The sequence below is a fragment of the Chenopodium album genome, chromosome 11 (genome assembly GCF_948465745.1).
Source record: "Chenopodium album chromosome 11, dcCheAlbu1.1, whole genome shotgun sequence".
Classification (NCBI taxonomy): Eukaryota; Viridiplantae; Streptophyta; class Magnoliopsida; order Caryophyllales; family Amaranthaceae; genus Chenopodium; species Chenopodium album.
This window is the reverse complement of record NC_137844.1, coordinates 58,778,338-58,799,075: the sequence shown is the minus strand read 5'-3', so window position 1 is coordinate 58,799,075 and position 20,738 is coordinate 58,778,338. Positions and strand designations below refer to the sequence as shown.

The following is a 20,738-nucleotide window of genomic DNA, read 5'->3' as shown; positions in this document are numbered from 1 at the left end:
ACATTGCGATTAGTAGCTACGGAGTATATATAAACCTTAATACATCACACGACTGGTAATTTTCCGTATGTCAATATGTACATAGTACAATACACAATTGCTAGCAACAATTAACCATTAGGAGCTTAGCATATATATAGTCAAGCAAGATGAATTGTGAAAAGACGATTGAGCCATTGAGGTGTAAGCCAAATTAAAGATTGAGAAACTAATTAGGTGAAGGTAAGAGATAAGTAGATAACGCATGAAGAATATGCTATTGCAATAGATCAACAAATAGAGAGTTATCTTAACACTAGTGTGGATTTTGAGTGTAGCTTTATATGTATCACTATGTTTGAAATTTGTCGATCAAATTGAATGAGCTAATACAAACAAGATAATTATAAGAAAAATGGTTACCTTTCTTAGAAATAGTAATTGCTACTTTGACTATAGGGCCATGTCTTAGGTATATATATATTTAGTATCATGCAAAGGAATGATTGTTGTTTGGTGTTGACTACTAATTTTATAAACAAAACTTGTAACAACTCCATAACAAGCTTAATTGTGTGTTAGGTCAATGTTATTAAATACACTAGATGAAGCCCGTGCGATGCACGGGTCGATCTATTTTTTTTTTAAAAATATTTTTCATAATGACTTTATGTGATTACATTTGTTATTTTATTAGTGGTATGTAATATATCATTTTCTCCGTATTTGTTTTAAAATATTAGATAAAATTTCTAATCTCAAAAGATAATATTTCGTATTTAATTAATGTAACCATTAAAATCTCATTGGTTAATTATGCTTATGTGGCACTTGAATTATTTATTGGATATAACTATAAATTATAATCCTACGTGGCACGTTAACTAATCTTAGGTGGCATAATTCTATTGTAGTGTTTTAAAAATATTAATCCTATGTGGCGCTATAATAATTTTTTAAAAATAAAAATCCTACGTGGCGCTCTAAAATCTCGGGAAAAAACTCCCCTTTATATATATATATTAGATTATATTTAGCAATAATCCAAGTCATATAAGGTGTAGCAATAGAATTTGATTAGGGTATGTTTCTAGTTCAATTTGATGATATAGCTAGATATTATTAATAATTTGGTACATACTAGTATGTACACTATGGAATTCTTTTTTTGTTTTGTTTTGTTGTATTTGCAATCAATCTTTGTATTACATTAGCTAGTTTATTATATAATTTTTGTTACAATTAATAACAAATGTATTATATCTAACTAGTTTATATCTTATCAACATAATTGAGTGCTTCAAATTGCACATTAAACTAATCATTGTTAACTCCATAGATAAATAGTATTTATATATCATAATGTCTCCCACCTAATTCCTAAATCATTTTTATTTTTTGAATCAACATTTTCATTTATCTCAAACACATCAAAATTAAACATTAGTGGTCCATATTTTATTTAAATTGTTAAACCAAAAATGTAATGATAAACCTTTGCAAGCAAATGCCATGATTTATCATGATCACATTATATCTCTTTCTTCCCAAATGATTATACTCCATTATTCTAATCAAATTAAATAAAAAGGTAGAAAAACAAAATTAAACTAAAATAAAATGATGGGAATGTTCTTATTCCATCACCTGTCAAATTAATTCACATAATTAATCCAGATTTTTTTTTTAAAAAAAGACCGTAATTTGCTAATTTCATTAGGGGTGAGATCACAACCAATAAATCAACGACACGTGGAAACTTACCCCACACGCTAGTTAATATAGACCTTCTGCTACCTCAGAACGACCAAACTGGGCCCATTTTGTTCCCTTTATTAACCTGGGCCTGGCCCATCTGTCTTCATTCCCCTAAACAAATATGGTATTTTTTTCTTTTTTCTTTTTTTATAAAATGGAAAATAATATGAATTTACATTATTACCCTCCTCAACTTTAACGGCTACCGTCAAATCCTCTTTCAAATTTAAAGAAGTAACGCCAACATTCCCGTTATTTAACGCCGTTAATCTTCCTTATTTAAATACCTTCATTTCAACCAATTTCTACTCCTTTCCTTTGCTTCTTCTCCTCTTCCTCATTCTCTCTCCTCCTACTCTTCGCATCATCATATTTTCATTAAATCCTTCTTATTTTTTTGAACGAGATTTTCGGAAAGCGCAATTTCCAAGATTACATGAAATCATTTACCAAATATAGTAATAATATATTTTCCCGATTTTCCTTCTACTAGTATCAATTTTTCGACTTATAAAAAAAAAAAAAAATCGGGTACAATCGGTTGTACAATAAAAGTTGTCATTTCATCGTCGAGGTAGCAAAATAAATTCCGACGTCGTTTTCAAAGAAGACAAAAAAGGGTGTAGCGTGTGCGAAGTCATTTTCGTCATTCATAAACAGTGATCTGGTTTGATGGTTGTTGCTCCAAATTAAGCAGGAAAATAAAGAATTGAAGAATTTTCAAGATTAATTTACGGAGTATATTTTAATTTGTTGGGAAGAAGAAGAACAAAGGCGTGATTTGTAATATCACTATTGCTGCTGGTAAGTTTGTTTGTGTTTTATTTTATTTGGAGTATTATGTCATCAACTAATAATGTTGTTGGTAATTTGTTTTTTTCTGGGATTTGTTTGTATTATAGAAAATGAGGAAAAAAAAGGCAATGAAACAACATTAAGCATATGATGGAATAAGATAAAAGGGGGAATGAGAAAAATAATTGGATTGGATTTTAGTTTTGTCTTTAAGAGAAGAATCTTCACTTAATCCCAAAACTAAACTTTTTTTTGTTAGCGTTACTGTATCGATTAGCTAATCGCATTTTTCGACATATTTCGACTAATTGTTTAACAGTTAGGCAACTAAGGGTGGGTGAGGAGCCGAGTTGGCGGGTATTATTAATGTTGTGTATTTCAAGTGGTAGAGTATTATTCTCTTGTTTCAAAATTGGATTATACTCGTAATGTGCTAAAAGTGAATGATGGTTTATAACACAAGTTAAAGGAGATTCTAATGTCTTTCTTCTAGTTTTGAGGACAACTATTCAATAGAACAGGTAAAGTACATAAATATACCACAAAAGAAAAAGCAAATTTGTCTGTTTAATACATATAAATAAATAAATACATTTATGATTTCATGTAATTAAAATTGCCGAATTTAATCAATTTGTTAATTTTAAAAGTTGAGAGGGTGAAAAATTTAGGAAAAGAAGGGAAATTTAATAAAAGGAAGTGAAATTTCTTTATAAGGGAAGGTGTAGGCTAAAGCATGCACATAGAACTGAGAAACGGACCACTTTCAAAGCACACTTCTTAAAAATCTTCCCCCATTTTTTTTTTTATTATTATTATTTTTATTTTAATTTGTTCCGGTCTTCAATTAAAAGTGTTCTTCTTTCAATTATTGGCACTTCATTTTTGTTTTGTTTTTAAATAATTTGAGCTTTTTTCCCAACTCCCTACAAACAATCTCTCTCTGATCCCGAGATTGCTCTTTTCTCTTTAACTTTTTTTTCTTACTCATCATTCTCTCTCTCTGACTCATTCTTGGAATTAGAAGGAAAAATAAATAATTAAATGAATAAAGAAATACACTATTTTGAGAACTAGAACAACATTTTGTTGTGAGAATTTGTACGTGCACCCTTATTTGTTTCGGGTCGGTTTTGAGTCCGGTAATGTCATGTATACATCGAATTAGTAATTTCGATCAAGTTTAAGGCTCCACATTTGATTGTCAATGGGGGTTTGCGATGATGAGTTTTAATGTTAAGTGGAACTTTCTGTTTTATAAACTTAAGAGTAGTAAATTCTGTTTCGAGACTTTTGAACTTGATTGACTCAAAGGGCGGAAAACACTCCTTAATAAGGATAATGTGTTCATAGGGTTTGAAAGATCCCCGTTAATGTAGGATAATGGATAGCCTTATATTTTAATACGAGTCAAATTTAAATTGAGACAGTTGTCATTAAAATTTTAATACGTGTCTTTTATGGAGTTTTAGAGTGATTCAACTAAATAATGTAACGATAACATTTTTCTCGTTGGACAAGACTTGAATCTTAAAAATTGTCTGTACTAAAGAATTTAGGTTTTGTTTTTATAGATTAAGAATTGAATTGATGAAAAAAATTGATTTGAAAGAACGTACTAAAAACGGTCCCAAAATAATAGAAGTAGTTGCATTGTGAAATTTGTCTACGTAATAAGATGAACTGGGTCACTATTGCTTGATATGGCCTAATATGGGCCAACTATACCTTGACAATTCATCTACTTTCGTCTTTGTAATTTATTATGGAGTAGAAGGAAGTAAGCACATATATTATTAATTTATAGTATTACCACCGTTACATATTATGTGCAACGATTAGACATTTTTCTTCTATATTTTATGTTAAATCGTTGCACATAATCTGTAACGAAGATGGTATTAATTATATTTGTCTACCTGTTTAATTTAATACGAGTGCATATATTTTGAGGGCAAAAGATCATAAATTGGACCCACCAAATTGATAATGATACTTAACCTTTGGACCCAGAAAATTATGTTTACAAGGTTCTTTTTTATTTTGCGAGTAGATTGAATAAGAGCTTTTTAAGCTTCTTTTTTCTTAAATTGACCATGTTTGATTTTGTGCCAAAATTAGGCAGCGGAAAATCTTTACCGATTATTATTCACATCTTTTTCTTTAATTTGGATTAAAGTTTGCATCAACATCTAGAATGATATTATCTTTCACCTTAATATTGGATTTTACTTGTAAAGATACTATGTCATCAATTTCTAGAAATGATCTTGTTTTCTTTTCTATGGAGGTGTCGATATATATGAAACAACGTTTATTACTCGTAATAGATTATATATGCAAAATATTTTGTACGAGTACAATTTATTCTCATTTTTGACGAGTAAGTTTTATACTTAAATCTCAAGAGGAAAAGATTCCTTCCTTACTCTTTTGGCAAGTTTGAACCTTTGCTTAGCTTATTCATAATGCAAAATTCTCTAAAAAGGCCATTCTTCTTCTACATCCTCTACGTGTAAAATTGGCAAAAGCCCATAATATTCTTATTCTTATAGTGTTAAACACTTATACCAAAGTAATGATTCATCTAATCAAACCTCTTATCAAATGACACACTTAGCTTATCTATCTACTACATGCTATATATATTTGTCGTGTTACCATTTACTTCTTCCATTCAAGTAGTAACGTGACAGTTAAATCTAAAGACACGTAGTGAACCACAATGCAGGTGTAACATCAACAACGACAATTGAGTAGGAGAAGGAAGAGCAAGTAAAGATGTTAACATGTATAACGTGTGCGAAGACAGACGAGAAGGGGGAAGACGGAGGAGGGCGTGGAAGTGGGAATGCGACGCCAAACACAAAGGAATCTGTAAAAGGTATCACAGCACAGGTATGTAGACATGTAGTTGTAGTTTGAAAAGAGTGGAGTAGTACTACTCTTCACTTCAATTCTTGGTACAGTAGTAATTTGGTAGTAGTAGTACAGTACAAAATGTTGGCTTGTTAGTTGATCAATACCATTCCATATGATACTGGCTTTTTGGCAGCTTCTTTTTCCTTGATTGTGAAACCATTACTTAAAGCTCGTTTCCCTAGTTTGTACTGTCACGTGCTATTTGGGGCATCAGGATTTGAGGGGGACCAAAGAATGTTGCAGGGATATAACTTTAACTTGTATTTTTCCTATGCCCCCTTTATTTATTTTTATTTTTTATAATTTTCTTTCATAGGTTAACAAGTACTTCTACTTTTACAATATTTTTTTAATTCATTACAAACATATACATAACCAAGTAATTTATATTCAAGTGAATAAAGTTTCAAAATATTATAGTTTTAGATACCATATTACGAGTAACAAATTAACAAATAATAGACACCCTAAATCCTTTTTTTCTCAGTGAAGGTTGTTTGAATTACTCGTATTACACTATTACTAATTTAGTAATTTATTATACATTAGTGTGATCATTTGCTACATTGTATAAACTTTAAATTAGTGGAAGATCTCAATAAAAGAAAAAAAAAAAAAAAAGAGTTGACTCTGAAGTAAACAGTTTTACTTTTTCGCATCTGGTTAGAAAACTAAAGGGAGATTGATCATAGAGTATCTAATAGTCCATAGTCTAGCTATACACCTAGAGCATACTATATGATAGGCAAACAATATCAGACTAATAAATTTATAATATATGGTCTATGCTGGAGGTCGTCTATGCTGAATATATTAATATGAGTAGTCCAATGAAAAAGCATTATTAAGACTACTGTAATAAGTTATCAGCAAATCAGCCATACAATTAATTGATAGAGAGGCTGCAAAAAGACCTTATAATATAAATTCTGCAACTTAGATCTTAGCTAGGTACTACCTAGACTTAGACCCTGCCTGCTAAAATCACATTACACCTCTATTTTAAGCATGGGTTTGGTCTAGTCACTCTCAACCCCCTATTTATTTTAATTTGTTACATGAACATCTAATGCTATTTTATCATAGATCACGATCCCTTTCTTTTGTCTTTGGGTTTTAATGAATGTGGTTGATGTTAAGAATTGCTACGCTAAATATTTTTAAGCCCTTTAACCTACTCCCTGTGTGGCTGTGTACATGAAAGAGGGTTGCGTTTGTCACTTTAAGCGTTTTCTTTTAATGGTTACATTTTAATTACGGAGCATTTTTTTTACACATTTCCCTCATTTATGCATATTCTCTATGCTAAATTGTTAATGGCTTGTTTGTTAACGAATTTTGTTTTAAGGTATTTAGAAATATAAAACAAAAAGTGTTCATTTTTCTAATTCACTTTTCAAAATCAACTCAATTAAAATGAGTAATTAAATCATAAATCAAAAACTGAAAACTTGTTGTTATACTAATAAAAATTTAAATTAAAAGGCGTTACAAAATGTGGTAATGGCTCTCCTATCAAATCTTCTTGAACAAACAAATGAATTATCCACATTGTAACCCTTTCATAATAGATTCACATTTTGGGATAACAAGAGTCTCAAATTCTTTGCTTAATAGCTTGGAGGTTCAAATCCTCTATAAGGCTTAGCTTATATGGATTTCGAATATTTTATATATAGTGTTTTGATCAATTATAGAGGACAGTAGTGGTTTTGATCAAAGTATATAAATTATCTTTCTTTTTTCTTCATGTATTATACCATAATTACATTACTTGTTAGTTCATGATAAAATCATTTAATATCAACTGAAATTCTTGCTAGGTTGTCTAAAAATATAAATTGGTCTTGTTGTACCAAACATAGCTGTAAAAATCCGTAGAAAAGTAAGGCCAAATTGATTAAAGATTTGCAAGTGTCTTATAATATGACCCACTAGAGAATTCTTGTCCACCATTTATGTAACAAATTATCATAATACTATTGAGTGTATATATTGAAATAAAGGGAAAGGAAATTTGGTATGGTCGCATTTACATTAATTTTTCATTGCTACTACATACGGAGTAATAGTGGACTCAAAAAGAAGAAAAAAAAAAAAATCAGGAAAAATTCAAAGTGTTCCCTTAATTTCTTGAGCACATTTTTATTTTGTTATTTTTGTTCCTATTTAATTCCTTTTCAATATTTTGTAATAAATTATACTAGTAGTTGTTGGAAGGTATATTAATTTACAAATTCATACAAGTACTAGTATAATCTTAAACCTTGAGCCTTCAGCATTGCAGCCTTAATCATGTATGAAGACTGCAGTGTATAGTTCTGTGTTACATTGCAGCTATAACACTGTTGCCAGGCTCTTATACCAATACAGAAAGTCTGAAACAATTTCTTGTTAATTTACTGAATCAAGGGTAGATTTAAATTAGCTAGTAAAAGTTTTTAAGAGATTGTACAAATTACCCTTTGGCTGAATTTCATCTACATGTACTGGTATTATTTCCTCATGCACCAACTTGTTAAAACAAATTATAATGATCCTTAAACAATATCGAGTATGGGCATATGGCTGTAAATCCGTATTTGACCCGTCTTGCTATGTTTAGCCAATGGGTAATCTATCTACATAACATAAACAATAGGATAGTCATTAGTATGGTTGAGTTAAATCCACCAGCAAGCCTCGAGTATCATTTACTGTATAATGTTTTCTGTTTGAGTTGGGTAATCTACCCACTACGTGGACTTAATATATTTTGTCAGCTGAATAGATAAGTACAGCTCTTTAGGAGCAATACTTTGCTCATTTATCTACTAATTTTAATGTTTGATGTACTAAATGTTGTGTAATGTTCATACCAAGATTAGCTTACTACAGCCGTGTTGGCTTTGTGTACTCAAATTACCCTATTTCTATAAACTTTTCTCTAAACGTGGTGGAGCTAGTAACAGCTCGAAAGATGGGATGGGATGGAAGAATTTTGATTAAGAGTCAGGCCTCATGAAGGAGATTTCATTTTGAGCTGCCTAAATCTGATGTACAAAACCAGAAAGAACAGAACTGTACATTGGTGCTCCAATAACGATGCTAGATAATATATCTTTGAAATACATGAAATTAGCAAAATTATAACAAGAAACTTAAATCATATGTGCAAAATTTCATTGAAATGTCTTGGTCTAAACCCAATAATGATGGGAATATGTTTTGTCCAAAACTTTGTTCCTTGTTTCGTACTTGATATGTTGCTAATGTTGGCTTTTGTCGATACAAGGTTTTTTTAGAATCCTCACTCGGGGCTTTTCAACCTCCTTGTCTGTAGCATGATTGCTGTCTATTTGTTGTTTTATTTTGTTTATGTAAACATGATTTTAAAGTGGCGGTCTTTCTCTACGTGACACCAATTCACATAATAGCATCCATACTTTTGAAAGACATCAAAAAACAGATTCCATGAGTCTGTTTCATGCCTTGAGTTTTGGCTCTAACTTTGATTACAATGACTTGCAGATAAAGGATATGGCGTTGAAGTTTTCTGGTGCTTATAAACAGTGCAAGCCCTGCACAAGCTCCGGTGATTTTAAGAAAGGCGAGAGGTCATACGTGGAGTATGATAGTGCTTCTGAAGGGGGGCGGTACTCTTACATGCAACCTGGAAGCTCAAGTTCAACGCCTGCATGGGATTATACTAGCAGCATGCATCATCGTGGTGTAAGATCACATTCGAGGTTTGCTGGTGGATATGGCGGCGACAGAACTCCTGGAGGAAGAGATTCTATTGCTGCTAGTGATTTGGTGATAGAGGATGAGGATGAACCTAAAGAATGGATGGCACAAGTGGAGCCAGGGGTGCATATTACATTTGTTTCTCTTCCTAATGGAGGGAATGATTTGAAGCGAATTCGATTCAGGTATGAACTTAGATCAATCAATAAACTAAATCTTATTCAAGATGTCAAAAGATAAAACAAATAGTCCTGTTTTTGCCAGTTTAGTTCAAAGCGCAAGTTTAGTTCAAAGTGGCTACAAGAAGTGTGAATTAACATTGTGTATTTTCTTATCAAAGCCGTGATATGTTTAACAAATGGCAAGCTCAAAGATGGTGGGGTGAGAATTACGACAGAATCATGGAGCTTTACAACGTTCAAAGATTCAATAGACAAGCTCTTCAGACTCCAGCAAGATCAGATGATGAGGTACTCTTCCATTAATATCTATCAATTGTCTGCTACTCTAAAATGGACCCTCATTTTGCTGTTACTAATGCTTTATTGAATTAATTACAGGCCAGAGATTCCACTTACACTAGAGTTGGATCCGTGATGGAGAGTCCTATGACTAACAAGGAGTGGATACCGAGAAATTACTACCAACCTTCCAGTAAATCATTTTTCCCACCCGAGCCTTCAGACCATGGTTACAATGCAGGATCAAGTGCTTATGGCATGGGTGCTCAGCACATGGATCCATCACGGACAACCACCTCATCTCGAGATGATGTCTCAGTTAGCAACGCCAGTGAACTTGAAACGGAGTGGGTTGAGCAAGATGAGCCAGGGGTGTATATAACCATCAGACAGTTGGCAGATGGCACTAGAGAGCTACGTCGTGTTAGATTCAGGTAACTAATAATTGTGATCTTTAGCCTTCTATTATTCTCAAAGACTTGTCTAGTTTATGTTCTTAAAAAAATGCAGACTAATCTAGTTTCATGACTTTAATACTCAATGTTCTTGGGTCTACGTGATCTCTAACTTTGACATATGTTTATGCAGCCGTGAGAAATTTGGTGAAGTTCATGCAAAGATGTGGTGGGAGCAGAATAGAGAGAGGATACAAACTCAGTACCTTTAACTTAATTTTCCATTAAATTTTTCCCCCTCCTTTAAAGAGTTGAGGCAAAGAAGGCTAGACATTGCATAGAGTGCAACTTCAGCCTGAGTTTCGTGGATCAGAAAATACTCGTACTAAGATATGAATCTTCAGCCACATTACAGAACATACAGAGAAGCATGTTCATATTACATATTTTACAGCAGTTGAACTTGATATATATCTTCTCTGTAGTGTCCCTTTTAGTTGTTGGGGCTGTTTTTATTAGCTTAAGAGTTAAGAATACTAGTAATTGGGGCTATTATGATGTTTTATAATGCCCCTTTTTTTTTTCTTATCATTTTTCATCTGTATTTCTTTCCCCTGACCCACCTTCAGTTTCTGAAAATTCGTTCATTCTTTATATCCGATTTTGGTGATTCGGCTTAATTATGTTCCAAAAACCTTGAAGTACCAACATTTCAGATATTCATTTGTACAAACAATGAAATCAAAGCCACACAACAGTGAATGTGTGTTTCTTTTGTAGATTTTAGAAAACATAGATAGATCGATCATATAAGCATCTTACTTACCAGATTATACAAATTAGAGTATTACTCGAACTACATCTTCATTTTCATTTCACTACAAGTACTAAGCTAAGGTATGGAAACTTGACACTATTTTCGGCCAAAAAACATGGAAAATTTTCATAAGTAGCCCAGTGTGACACTTGAAAACATACCCGTGTATGACACAAGTAAAGCCCGAGCATGTACCAAAGCAAATGTAAACCACTTTTGTAAGTATTCAGAACATGGAAATGAATATAAATACCACACCATTATAACAATGGGATATTAAGATGGTGTAGGCTTCGGCGAATTATTGATGTTGAACTGAGTAAGGTGGACCTCTTGTGGAAGAAGGTGATATTTGATACCAAGGCTTTCAAAGTTCTTCTTCAGCTCCAATATAAGATCAGTTAAACGAAGGTTTCGTTCACCAATGTTTTGGTGGTTGATAGTGTGTTGCACACATAAGGCCATCTTCATTGTGTTCAAGTCTTCTATATCTTTTACTATGAAACTATGTTTTGAATTCCAATGATTTGGCTTGCTGTCAATGTAACTGCACATCAAATACACCGATATTAGGCATATTACTGATAGCACAATTTTCGAAATTTTAGGACTATATAGAAGAGCAGCCTTACCTTTGTGTTGCCTTCTTGAGCGCGTTGATGGATTCTATAGGAGTGGAAGCATCTATGGTAAAAGGAATCGTATCCCACATTTCCGGACTTCTGTAGAAGTTACTGATTGGCTTGCTTAAAAGAGCTGAATTCGGATAGTAGATCTTCTCCATGTCATACCTCAGGAAAACTGTGGTTAATATATTCATTTCTTCTACAATCATCTGCAATCAAATAGGAACATAATCTAAATAAATCGCGACTAAAATTAGCATATAAAACTGATAAGAGTATAAAACATAATCCTAGTTGGTTGAGGCCCAAGAGTATGTTTTATACTCTATCCATGTTATTCTATCAAAAAAAGACTAGCAACATCAAAGGAATTAGTATACCTGAACACCATCGACTTTGCAACGATCTCCTATGTCGAAAGGGTGCATAACAAACACGAAAATGATGCAATCGAAGATGGTTTTGCAAGTGTTATGAAAGATGACGCCGAGGACTACCATTTGTGTGATGACAAACGCAACTACTTTTGGTGTTGCTAATCCCATCAGCAAGAGAAACACCACAAAGATTACCACAGTAACAATTGCTGATGCCATCTTGTGAAGCTGCTGCACTGCTGTTTTCGTGTCGTTCAGTGAATGTGCTAGAGCCTTTCTTTCGAAATAAGCTCGTACCTTTCGACCATAGTCATGTAGGTAATTGTTAGAAAATGAACAACAATCTAACCTTTTCGTCATCTTAAATTATTTGAATAAGCTTACAGTTGTGTAAACATAGGAATATATCATAAACTTACCACCCAATTTCTAAAAGAAGACTTGGTGATTCTTCCTGTCTCGAGTGCTCCTTCGAAAAGAGGGAATATAGCATGAATCTCATTCCTCTTTAAAAACCTTGCTAAATCCTCCTCCTCAATGTACCTTCCAAATTAAATTTTTGTAATCATTATAATTATAATACTAAACAACGGAAACTAAAAAACAAATTTTTAACACGTGAATGAATTCTGTCTATATCATTGCACTTTTGCGAGTCCATTTTATACTAGTACGAGACATAATTATTAATGAAACGAGGGTAGAATATATATAAAACTTAAGACTTACTTGGCACCGCGTTTAGCAACGTTTCTAAAGATGCGTTTAGCAGTAGTTCTAGCTTCCCATTCACTAGTAATCTCAGATTCAGCTTTCCCAAATTCATCAACTGTCTTCGAAATCGTAGACAAACTAGAAGATCTAATGTAGTTCATCAACCTCTTCAAACTCCAAATCGACGCCGGACTCTCCTTGCTTAGCTCCTTAAGCTTCTCCATGTCCAATTTCCTTGATCCATATTTCTTTGATCTCATCATTTCCTTAGCATCCTTCCATTTTGTTGGCAAAGATTTTGACCCTTGCATTGGTTTGTGTTGTTCCCAAAGTAATTCATCCATTGGTGGACCTAAATTATGTCAATTATAATTCAATTCATATTCATTACTTCACATGTCAAGTATACTACTAACTAACATATAAATTAAATTTCATGTTACATGCAAAGTAAGGGCCTCAAACTAATTACTAAATTGTCCATCTACCCATGTCACATGTCACACGGCTATGTCTCACGATGTAAGTTGTTGTGTAACCAAAGGCGGCGGATCTTGAACTAGGACTCGACCTCAAATAACTATTTTATTTAATTAGTTATTAAACTCAAATGCACCTCTTTTAACTATAAATTGTTATGTGTTTCATAATCAGATTGAAATAAACATACTCCTTAGTTCTTATCATCTATACCGCTATACAACATACCCTAATATGTCACATGTGGACATATAAAATAATGTTGTAGCATAATAACTGATTTTATTTGTTTTATTATTAAGCAAGATATTATACATTCTAGTTTTATCTCCTCCTAAATTTTCGGCCAAGATCCGCTATCAACCCCACAGTTAGTTAAAACTAGCTAGAACAATAAGGATTGTTCACGTGGATACGTCATTTTCGTATCCAGGAGAAATGCCGAAAGCGTCAATATGTCGCAGTAAGTGGGAACTGCGACATACCAATTTGTCCTAATAAGTTGGACCTAGCATCTTAGCTGTAACAACTTATACGCCTAATAGTGGACTTTGGATTTACATTATTATGTAGCACATACAAAGCACAACACCGACGAATTTAAATTACTCAACCAGCCATGCAGTTCATCTTTGTACTTGCAAAATCATCATCATAGCCATTGAGATTATTTGTCGATTTTTAAATAATAGGCCACATTTTTTATATATATATGTCATGCGAGTGGTTTAAAGTACAATAGCGGGTTGCTTTCTAACACATGCACGTAGTATTTATTTCCACCATTCCTTTCTGTTTTTTTTACGTAATCTTATCTTTTTGTCTTTTATGTAATCTTATCTTTTTGTTTTTTTACGTAAACTTATCTGAGCGTTCTTATATTTTACATTTTCTTTTTATAGATTACATAATGTTTGCTTTATCACTATTTTTCCAAAAAAAATTGACATCCATTATATAAGTATTATCTCCCAAAACTTCCCTATAATTAAAGTAGATATGAAAGAAGAAGAATCTATTGTCATTCTTAAATCAGAAAAAATATTCTCATTTTTAGTTATTTCTTATCTATAAATCATGCAAGTCAAAGTCAAAGTACAGTAGAAAAAATAAAGTCAAATTGATAAATGTAAATTATCCAAGTCAAGGTACAATATAGCAATATAAAAACACAAATTAATTAAGTTCAAAGGTACCAACGAATTTCATGAAGCAAATTTTTAAAATAATAAGAAGAAGAATAAGAAATAAGTCATAAAGTTCTGAGTTTGTTAGAATGTGATTCTTATTAAAACAAATTAGGTATCAAATCAAATAATTCTCCCTTTTCATATCACATTAATAAGTACATGAGTATATATAATTTATATGGTTGGCTTAGATTTTCACTTTGTTTATTAATTGGTTGGTTGAGGAGGATTCAAACACTAGGCTAGTTGGCTTATTTCGAGTCAAAAAGTAGTGTAAAAGTTGTTGTGAGCAATCGATTATAACGTGTTACTCGTATCATCTTTTTTTAAGCATTCTTTGCCAATTTTGAATGCTTTAATAATGTTGCTTAATTAATTAATCAATGCATATTAAGAAGCATATTATCTACTTAAACTCAGATTTGTCACTTTCTGAAGATACTCTTCTATCTACGAAACATTAATTTAAAACTTATTAAGAAACATCATTTTGGTGTCATTATCTTAAATCTTACAACATATTTAATTTCTAAGTAGATTTTTGTATGTATTGAAAGAAAAAAAATTGCATCATATTATTGTTTATTAAACTAGACCATGATTTTTATTTATTTTTTTTTTTTTGAAACTTGGTACTTTCCTCATCTAAGATCAAAATCTGATTTTTTTAATTTTTTTTAAAAATTTTGTTTATAAACAGAAAATTAGGGACACATCTAATTACAACATAATGAGGGACACATCTAGTTTTTCTTGGTACATCTTAAGTGCAACATTAGTAAATTTGAATAGATTTTTTTTTTTTTTTTTTTTTTTTTCAATACATATCACAAGATGATATTGTATTGTAACTCCATAATTATTAAAAAAAATGTCTCTTTTTTTTTAATTGATCAATTAACTAATTAAAAAATATTAATTTTAGAGTACACACTTTCTCTAATCCTTTTAATTTATTCTTCCTATTTGAAATCCTTTTATAAGATAAAAAATACAAATAAAGTTGAATCGAATAAAATCGGAAGGAGTACAAGGAAAACATTTTTGTAAGAAAATAAAAGACGCATATATATAAATAAAAATTAGAAAGAAACAATGAAGAACCTGAGAGTGCATCAAGTATGTAGTGATGAAAAACGCTTTCCTTCATACGATCAAAGTAAGTCCTCACATGAAAAGATGAAGCTAGGGTCTTGACCAACACAATCTTAACCAACCATATGATTGCACCAACTAGAACCGCGACTAACAATTGAGACACCCTCTTGACCACCTTATTATTTTGGTGCACTTGAGCATCAAACATACAAGTCCAAGCTAATAACACAAGTGCTAACCAAATACAACTTTGTATACTCTTCCTTAAACCATACACAAAGTACAACACCTTTTCTCTTAACATGAAATTTCTTTCTATCAAAAACACCAAGAAGCTCACTAGCCACCCCGAGCAAAGCCGGCCACTAAACACTACCATCACCATTAGGCACCATTGCCACGGCTTTAGACCCATCATAGGGTAGTCCCTAAGGGTCTTCACCGTGAAAGAAAGGATCAAACAAGTCAATATAACAAAAAATATTGACCATTCTCCTACTCTCCTCCACTTAATTTTTCTCTTCTTTTTTTTAGCTTTGTGATATTTTTTACCATCGCTTTCCTCCTCCTCCTCTTCCTCCTCCTCCTCCTCCTCCTCCTCAGATGTCGAGTAGGAGGAGAAGTCCGTACCACTATTACCACCATTATTACAATTATTACTTATTTCTTCTTCCCAAATAGTCGTTTGATCTCTATCAAACTCATCGATGACATTTATTTTGGGAGGGAGGTTAAACTCAACATTTCGAGACTTTGGTTTAGAAAAGCTAAGACGACGTAGGGTGGCTCTCTTTCTAAGTGTATTAGTTGATTGTAGGGCGGGGGGTTTTTTCTTGTCACCACGTCGATCAACATTGGTAGAGTTGCCATTGGCATACTCCGAGTCTACGGATTGACCGCCGTTGTTATGACCCCCGGCCATGAACACAATGACTTGATCACCACCCACATCACCACCACCATCCATCTCTAGCTTAGCTAGATTTTATGGTTCGTTATATTATGAAATTTGAACCAATAATATAATTATACTAGCTAGGAACTTTCTTTTTAAAGGTCCTCCTTTGTTACAACTCTATTTTTAGTGGGTCGCTTAATAATATACATTGACATTATTTATACAAATTTGTTGTCGGGCATATCATCATATATAATAAGATACAAGCATACAAATATATATACAACGAACCAATGGAGTCACTCTCATCATGAAATAAAATTAAAGTGGAAAAAGCCAATGTTTTCACGATTTGCTATTTTGTGGTTGATAATCTCTATAACATCTCAATCACATATTTCGTACCCCGTAGGTTACAAATTTACAATTCTTGTTACTAATATAAAAGATGTATACATTCTAGCTTATTTGTGCTTAATTAGACGAATTAGTTGGTCGACATTCATGTTTTCTTTCACTTTAGTTAAGAATTTCATTGATTTCCCATTGTACCTAAGCTAGATTCCTAGAAGGCTTAGCTTGGCTAGAGTACTAGAATTCGTATTGTCTACTACTCCCCACGGTATATTATGAATTTAAGGGAATCGTGCACTCATTACAGTCGCAAGTAATTTATGGACCAACATAATTATTATAATCCTTGCTTTTAAAAATTCTTCATATTTTTTTTTTAAGTTAGTTATTTAAATAAAGTTTCTACTCTATATTGCTTTAATTTCGTTTTGGCTAAGAAAATTCACTTTTTTACCCTCACTTATGTGAGTCATCTCAAATGTTGCATATACGTCCACTTTTATATTATATTACTTTATGAAAATACTCACATCACAAGTCTATACAATTTTCTCTTTCCTTGCTCAAAAAATAAAAACTTAGAGAGACTTAATTTTCATTTTTTTGATTAACGTATATATAACTAGAAAAATCAATGAGAAACAACGTACCATCAAATAACATTGAATGCATGGCTTAAAGAATATGAGATCAGAACTTCCATTTTAATTCGGGCACCTTAAGTTTAGCATGATTCCACATTAGGTACCTAATTAATTAAGATGAGTATGTATGTACTTCACCCAAACACTACATTGAGCTTTCATCAAAATAACAATGTGGTGCATACTACCTTTTTTTTTTGTTTAATAAAATATTATTTATTGTAAATTAGTAATATAAACGTGAAAAAGAACATGAGGTAGTTTAAAATTTGAATGATATCTACAAATATCTAACTAATAAGTTATAGTTAGGGTTGTAATAATTTGAAGATTATAAGCACTAACAAGGTGCATTATTTTATATGATTAAAGTTCGAATAAGCAACATAATATGTTTATACAATGTAGTTGTACAATGTCGTTTTCTGTCTATAAAGATTTGTTTCCTTCAACATTAATGACTTCCAAAAATTAGAATCAAAATAATTGTTTATAAACAAAGCAGTCTTGTATTGTTTTTATTAATTTGTCTGTATGTTTTCTTCATCATTAAAGATCTGACCCCCCAAAAATCTAGATCCAAAATAATTCTATACAAACAAATTAAAACAGTCTTAAATTGCTACGTTTGTAAACAATTACAAGTATGACTAATATGCATGGTCTAGTTTTTTCAAGTAATAAGTTAACAATTTATTAATTCAAGGATATATTGTTTATTCATACATACATGGGTTGAGGAAGTGTCACAATGATTTCACAAATTAACTTATTCGAATTCGAACAACACTAATCTAGTAATTAAGATGTTGTGCAAGTGCCACAAAACTACATACAAAATCAATATAAGAGCTTAAGAAGTGTATATCCTCTAGAGTAATCTATATGACTACGCAGTATACATGCACGTCATATTATTGTCATCAATCTAAAAAAGTAAAAAGAAGATACTTAATTAGCTAGCATATACGAAGTATATTTTTTAATACTCACATAACTAGTTATCATTAAAAGAGATTGCGTGTTTCACATTATAACAAGCAAGTTTTAAAAACTTAAATTCCCATTGCATAAGGAATAATGAAATCTTAAGTATCACTAAATCAAAAGTAAAATATACTAAAATCATTAATACAACTTTTGTTCAATAATACATACGAAGTACAACATTATGAAAAGCAAAAATAGTCTTGAATAATGTTGTTGATGGAATAAGAATGCGTGGATGAAAATTGTCAACTTTGAATAGAAGGCGCAGATAGTGCACTTTATTTGTCTTCTGATAGGCTGATAGTGCGAGACAGATGGAGATCCACCAACTAATTAATTATTGACAACGTAGTACTCGTGTTCTTGCTCCTCTCTAAATTAATACAAGTATTGCATTGGTTGATCACTAAACATTTTCTTACAATCAAAAAAAAAATTACATCCATTAATCCTTTCTTATTAAAATTATTATTATTCTATCATTTACGATTCATAAGACAATATCAACGTTGTTGTCATAAAATATCTTGCGCAACTGTTGTACTTCATGTAAGGCGAAACCATATACACATTACCTAATTATGCTTAATTAATTATTGTTATGTACACATGTTTTATCGTTGTTATACTTCCTCCGTTTTTCTTTTATTGCACCATTAACACTTTTACACTATTTACATAATGTTTTTTTGACCATCATTTAATTTGTGATTTATTCATAAGGAAAAATATCGCCATGTGAGATCTAGTTAGATTCGTCTTGAAATCTACCTTTCAAATATCAAAATTTTATACTCCAATAAAAGAATTAAAGATATTAATAGGCAAAATAATACATTGACAAGCGTAAAATCATTTATGGTGCAATAAAAGAAGGACGGAGGAGGTATACAATATGAAATATCAGATTTTTTCCCACAACCTATCAGATTATTCACACAACCATCTACAACTCTTGAGTACAACATAACGAGCTTGACCCTTCAATCTGCATTGTGTCATTTAATTATAAGATTACTCAATCATTCACGATTCTAAGAATATCATTGCAATTATAAATTTCAACTAAGATATAACATATTTCAACGAAAAGTTACTTTCAATTTATAAGAGTATTAGCCTAATACCTTTATTCTTTCAATTAATTTCATTTATTTATAACATTACATTCAAAGAATATTAACACAATTATTGATTTTAGATCGATGTATGTAAACGCATTTTTGTCGTTATTACAAGAACAATTTTTGCACACAATCTACAGCCGATCTGTACTCTTATCCACTTCAAAAGTTCAAATATGTGGTTTATCGCTTATGTATTGCTTGATTGGCAAATATTAAAGCAAGTTTAGCCCCAAGTATTAAGATTTGGATGTGACATCATTTTTGATAGTATCTATTGAAAATGATGTCATCAAATTCTTGTTAAGACTCGTTAAGACTTGCACAAATTTATCACTTTAGCCATAAGACTTAAATATTAGACATATTATATGTAGAAAAGTGTAAAAAAAAAAAAATAATAATAATAATAATAATAAAAAAAAAAATAAAAGTGAGGTGGGTGAAGTGGGTCCTAATCTCAAGTCTTAAGTTGAGTCCTGAAATTTCAAGACTCAACTTGAGACTTGCTTGAGATTTAAGAAGAAAAATGAGGAAAGTCTTAAACATAAGTCTTAACACTCAAGATGATGATGTCATCCCAAATCTTAAGATTTGGGGCTAAACTTACTCTTAGCCTAGCTTAATTAAAATTTGTAACAATAATTAATATGGCATAAATTTCTCCACTCTTCATTTTCAAGTCTTCATCTAATAATAAAAGTGTATCCACTTTACTTATAAGGCCTATAACAATTTATCAATACCAACATAAAGTTTGAAAAGCAATACAAATTCTTACATGACCAGAATTTCAATATGACAATGTTAAAAACCAGTAAAAACAAATGTTTACATGTATGTAGCTAGATTGCTAGAGGATGAGGACCATGAGGTGGTAGTCGGGTATCATTGTTTTTAATATATACTGTATATACGGGATGAAGGGAGTAATACGTAATTTACTAGCACGATTATGGTCGTTTGTTACCTACAGGGGCCCAAATTGGCCTTCACTAAATCACAAACTTTTAAAAAAAATCAGGTGTACAATAATTATTGTACATTCATTATAAAGATAGCCTAAAGTGATTAAAAGTTATCCCTGAAATGAAAAAAAATTACCCCAATATGCATAAAACTATAAAAGTAACCCAATACAAATAAAAATTATCTACACTTTATTAGTAAAGAATCACATTTTAAATGACTAAAAATCAATTATTAGTGATTGAATGTAATTAAATTACCTTTACAAAACTTTTCTTGTTGTCTATTTATATAAAAATTGTATTATGTTTAAAGTTACTAAAAAAAAAAGGCAAAAAGTTACCCTAAAATTAGCTAAAGGTTACCCTTATACTGCTCGATGTACATTAATATTAGTGTAAACTGGGTGTATACAAAAGCT

At 31.4% G+C, this 20,738-nt stretch overlaps 2 protein-coding genes across 2 annotated transcripts; one reads left to right on the top strand and one right to left on the bottom strand.

The window, feature by feature from the left end:
* Positions 1–2,047: 2,047 nt before the first annotated feature.
* LOC145569443 (protein BREVIS RADIX-like) lies at positions 2,048–10,673 on the top strand. Its single transcript, XM_081628783.1, has 6 exons — positions 2,048–2,541; positions 5,264–5,430; positions 8,965–9,365; positions 9,521–9,650; positions 9,741–10,075; positions 10,230–10,673. The coding sequence occupies exons 2-6, from the start codon at positions 5,314–5,316 to the stop codon at positions 10,306–10,308; spliced, it is 1,062 nt and encodes a 353-aa protein (XP_081484909.1). The 5' UTR covers positions 2,048–2,541; positions 5,264–5,313; the 3' UTR covers positions 10,309–10,673.
* A 372-nt stretch (positions 10,674–11,045) lies between these two features.
* On the bottom strand, positions 11,046–16,469 carry LOC145569442 (mechanosensitive ion channel protein 10-like). The gene is made up of 6 exons (XM_081628782.1): positions 15,345–16,469; positions 12,586–12,922; positions 12,276–12,399; positions 11,860–12,153; positions 11,486–11,688; positions 11,046–11,400 (listed from the first exon to the last, which is right to left on the bottom strand). The coding sequence occupies exons 1-6, from the start codon at positions 16,303–16,305 to the stop codon at positions 11,130–11,132; spliced, it is 2,190 nt and encodes a 729-aa protein (XP_081484908.1). The 5' UTR covers positions 16,306–16,469; the 3' UTR covers positions 11,046–11,129.
* Positions 16,470–20,738: the final 4,269 nt, after the last annotated feature.